Raw genomic sequence first — 4100 nt, 5'->3', positions numbered from 1 at the left:
CCCCCCCCCCCCGAATGCATTTATAATACACTTTGGAATCAATGCGAAACAAATGTTTGGCAGCACGCTAACCGTGTCTGCTCAGACGACCTGGAAGTCTCTGTTTTGCCACCAAGAAAAACCCGCAGCCGGTTTACATTCGGACGGGGCGCGCTTGCTTTGTATAAACAGACAAACCTTGTGGTGAGGGGGTTTGATTAGGAGGAGGCCCACAAATCCCATTAAAAGTCCATCCGTCCCCCCCTCCTACCACTTTTTTATATTTTTCCACAGTTTGAGGACGGGAAGAGTAAAACAGGAGGAGGGAGGTGACAGGGAGTGTCGTCGTCGTTTCTGGATCGTGCACTTAACGCAGCCGGACACAGATAACTCACAGCGGCGATGAGTACCAACAATGTGGTCTGGAACAAAAGGCTCAGCTTCTGTCAGAGGGGGAGGGGGGTCCCAAAAAAAAAGAGTGGCAACACCAAAGTGTTTCTGCGTGTAAGTCAGAAAGTACCTCATTGACTTGATCCACTCATTGCCAATTATTAAACACGATGCTGTTTGTTGGATAGATCCTCAAATCAGTGCAGAAACATCAAAGTGAAGACCTTCAGATCAGTCCTGTCAGCCTAATAACGCCTTGGTTTTGGCTGCAAGCTGTTTGTCGATGTCCACTGTTACATTGTCTGCCATCTGTTGAATCTATGTAGTAAAAATATTTATATTTTAGAAGGAAAAAAACATGTTTTTGTCATTCCCATACTTCAAACTTAGACAGGAGTCCTACCTGTTTTTCTATGAGCCGTAACGTGTCTTCAGAGTTTCCCTCTTTAGCCTTTTTCACCTGGCTGAYAGCATTCGAGCGCACATGCCTCAGGGAGTCTTTAGCCTTGTTGGCCAACTGTTTGGCCAGCTTGGCGAGGTTCTCTCTGTGTTCTCGTGTCACTCTGCAGAAAAGGATGAACATTTATTTAAAAAAAAAAACAACTCAACATCCAATGTTGACTCCTTGAAATCTTTCAAAAATGCCTCGTCGTATTTTTGTCTTATTTCATGAGAGAAAAGCTGTGGTGTAAAATGCACTCACACAGGTTGATGAGAGCCTCCTAAAACTGTCTCACAGTTCCTGTAGCAGTAAAGACCTTAAAGGGGTAGTTTTTGAGGTGAGCTTAGTTGTAGCATTTCCRTTGCCGGTATTTCAAGAATATAAAGAACGTAAATATTTATAAGGTGTTGTTTAATTGTAGTTGTTTCAAGCAGCAGCAACTCACTTTGACCGTGGCTTTTCTAGCCATGAGGCCTCAGTTCAGTCTTAATTAAACTCATTTCTCTAAAGTTAGAACATCCAAGGATCCATCTACAACAGGTAAGATAATAACTGTTCACAACTGTTCCATAAAACCCCATTTCAATGAGTTCGAATTATCTCTTTTTTTTTCAGTTCTTTTTTTTTCTATCTCTTTCAATTTTCAGCTAAAGCATCTGAATTCTGTGTTTAAGTAGCCAGGAAGCCAGTTTTCAAACTGTATTCTAGGTTGTAACCAACACTCAGCCCACTAATTTAAACAATGATTACAAGTAGCAGGAAGTAATTATTTCATTGCAAAGAATGATCCTTCTCTACAGGTCTGTATGATAAATCCAAAGTGAAGCTAACAGGAGCTGAGGAACAACTTGATGTCCTCACATATAGTTATTCTTTGTTGGCATKAAACTAGTTCTGAATCCAACAACAATCTGTCGTCGCCCCAGAGTTGACAAATTCTGTCATCCCAACAAGTTTGCATCCACTTTGCATTTGTTTTCCAGAAAATAAGTCCCACTTCTCGTTTCACTCTATCTTTTTTTTTTTGCTCTTAATTGGCTTTTTCGCCTTGTTTTTGCTCCAGGAACAATTTGCAAACAATCCAAGTGCTGCGTCTATTTACTGCAAACAATACGGCCTAATTACCGATTCCAGGGCCAATCAAGGAGCGCCCTCTCTTTGGAAATGCAAATGGAGGCTCGGAGCGTGCCGAGACTGATTGCAGGGGGAAAGCAGTCTGACTCTTGTGTCCTTCCTCTGCCAGACTAACACCTGCTGCTCCGCGCACACACACAAAAACCCACACACGTGCACGTAAACAGAGAGTGGCAGAAACGCACGTAGACTCACATTGTGTATATGTAAAAAAAAAGAAAAACATACTCTTTATACACTGAGAGCAGCTTGTTGAGTGAGTGACGGATTGTTTTGCGTGAGGTTGTTTGATTTGGCCGAAAGACAAAGAGAACGAGTGAGACAGATTTACTCAGGAGGAAGAAAAAGAGAGACTGACCCGACGCTCACATCAACACTGTGAGGGTCTCTATAACTTTATGAGAAAAGTCAATAAACCTGTCAGTTACAGTAAAACGCAAAAACACTCAAAAACCTAAAATTATGACTGAGATCTACTGTGACTTTCAGCTATGCTAATTTACTTAATGGGTTGAATATTTGTTGCCCACTGCTAAGGTGGATGATAATGTGTGTTTGTGTTTGTGTGTAACCTCTGGATAAGTCTTTGACTGCCACAGCCAGCTGACTTTAGAAAACACACAAACGACTACAACTCAGACCTGAAAATTAGCGTGGTAGTAGCTGAGACTGAACCCTAACACACATTCTGACAGGGTTCCCACACTTTGGTCAACATAAAATTCCAGGACCTTTCAAGAACTTTCCAGTACCAATTTCCTCAAATTCAAGAACCACACTGCTACCGCAGAATGTTACCAATAAACAGGTTTAATGTCATGTAAATTCAATGAAAAACTGAACAACACAGAAGTTGTTGAGTCAGAAACAATGACGTCAGTTTACTGTAATCCTGAGTTATCCACCGCAACAAATTTAGTTTTTTTCATTTAATTTTATAATTTATTTTTTTAAAAGATGATGAACATCAATCGTGTTAATAGAGAATTTCAATCCCCAAAAAAACACTTTCAAGGACAAGCKTAATAGCAGACCAGCTGCTCCTGAGAACCCCAAAAACGAAACGTTAAGCTTAGAGGGGATCGTACCTTCTCCACTGCTGCTCCTAAAAATGTGGAACATTTGGGCATCAGACAGGCCACATCTCTTCTCTTTGGCTTCTGGATCCATCTGAGATGTTGATTTTTAGTTTGTTTTGAGATTATTTTAACTTGTTTTAAGTGTTTGTTTTATTATATAGTTTTAATCTTTGGATTTGGCTTTTATTAAGTACTGAGACTGTTGTGTGTTTTATTGACTGTGAATGTACAGCACTTTGGTCCTATGGTTGTTTATSTGCTTTATAAATAAAATTGGTATGGTATTCTRAGCACAAACAGGATGACAAACTCGGAGTCAGTGCTGCATTTCCGACTGTTAGCAAAATATCTCACAAACTGCAGGGTGGATTTCATTGAACTTTTCAGGAACTAATAATTAGATATACACGTACAACTGATTAGGTTTTGGAGCCAACTCAATTCAACATGGCTGCTACAGCAAACTGAATTTAGAAAACATAAAAACAGTCAGTTTTGCTGATATTGAGCGAAAATTTGATGTGGTAGCAGCTGAGAGTCATGTGAGAGTGACATCCTATAAATACTACACGCCAATACACAAAAATATGAGTTTTAAAAGCTTGATTAATACGATTAGAATGTTCTCTTTTCTCAATATCAGGTTATTTTAGTTTAGGCCTCTGATAAAAAAGACAACAGGTGGTCTTTTTTTTTTTAGTTGGGATATGTTAAAATGGCATGGTTTATGTATTTAAGCATTTGACTTAAAAGAACATGAAATTGTCTCCTGACCAGCAGAAGTTAAAGTAAATATAAGAAGCGGGGGGAAGAAGTGAGAAACGACAGAAGAAAAACAAAAGAGATGATGGAAACGAAGGAAAGTGCAAAATGGAGGAAAGTCTTTTTGTTTTTCTGGCCTCAGGCKTGTTTGTGTGAGAGAGGGGACTCACTTGGGAACAGGCACCTTGATGATGGTCCCGTCCACCTCTGGGTTTAGTTCCATGTTGGTCTCTCTCAGGGCACGGGCGGCCGCTGAGATGGCCTGGGGGCAGGAGCGAACACACACACACACACACACACACACACACACACAC

At 40.5% G+C, this 4100-nt stretch overlaps 1 protein-coding gene across 1 annotated transcript in view; it reads right to left on the bottom strand.

Annotated features, from left to right (window-relative positions):
- Nucleotides 1-2: 2 nt before the first annotated feature.
- Nucleotides 3-4100, bottom strand: part of mrrf (mitochondrial ribosome recycling factor) — a gene marked incomplete at both ends in the record, with an annotated part of 16520 nt that continues 12422 nt past the window's right edge. The window contains 3 exon segments of the mRNA XM_014003846.1: nt 3-687; nt 773-932; nt 3957-4048. Of these exon segments, the coding sequence (XP_013859300.1) occupies nt 610-687; nt 773-932; nt 3957-4048 (330 nt within the window).

This window comes from Austrofundulus limnaeus, unplaced genomic scaffold, assembly GCF_001266775.1.
Source record: "Austrofundulus limnaeus strain Quisiro unplaced genomic scaffold, Austrofundulus_limnaeus-1.0 Scaffold20, whole genome shotgun sequence".
Classification (NCBI taxonomy): domain Eukaryota; kingdom Metazoa; phylum Chordata; class Actinopteri; order Cyprinodontiformes; family Rivulidae; genus Austrofundulus; species Austrofundulus limnaeus.
The sequence above is the reverse complement of the archived record's forward strand: the minus strand, read 5'-3'. Positions and strand labels throughout refer to the sequence as shown.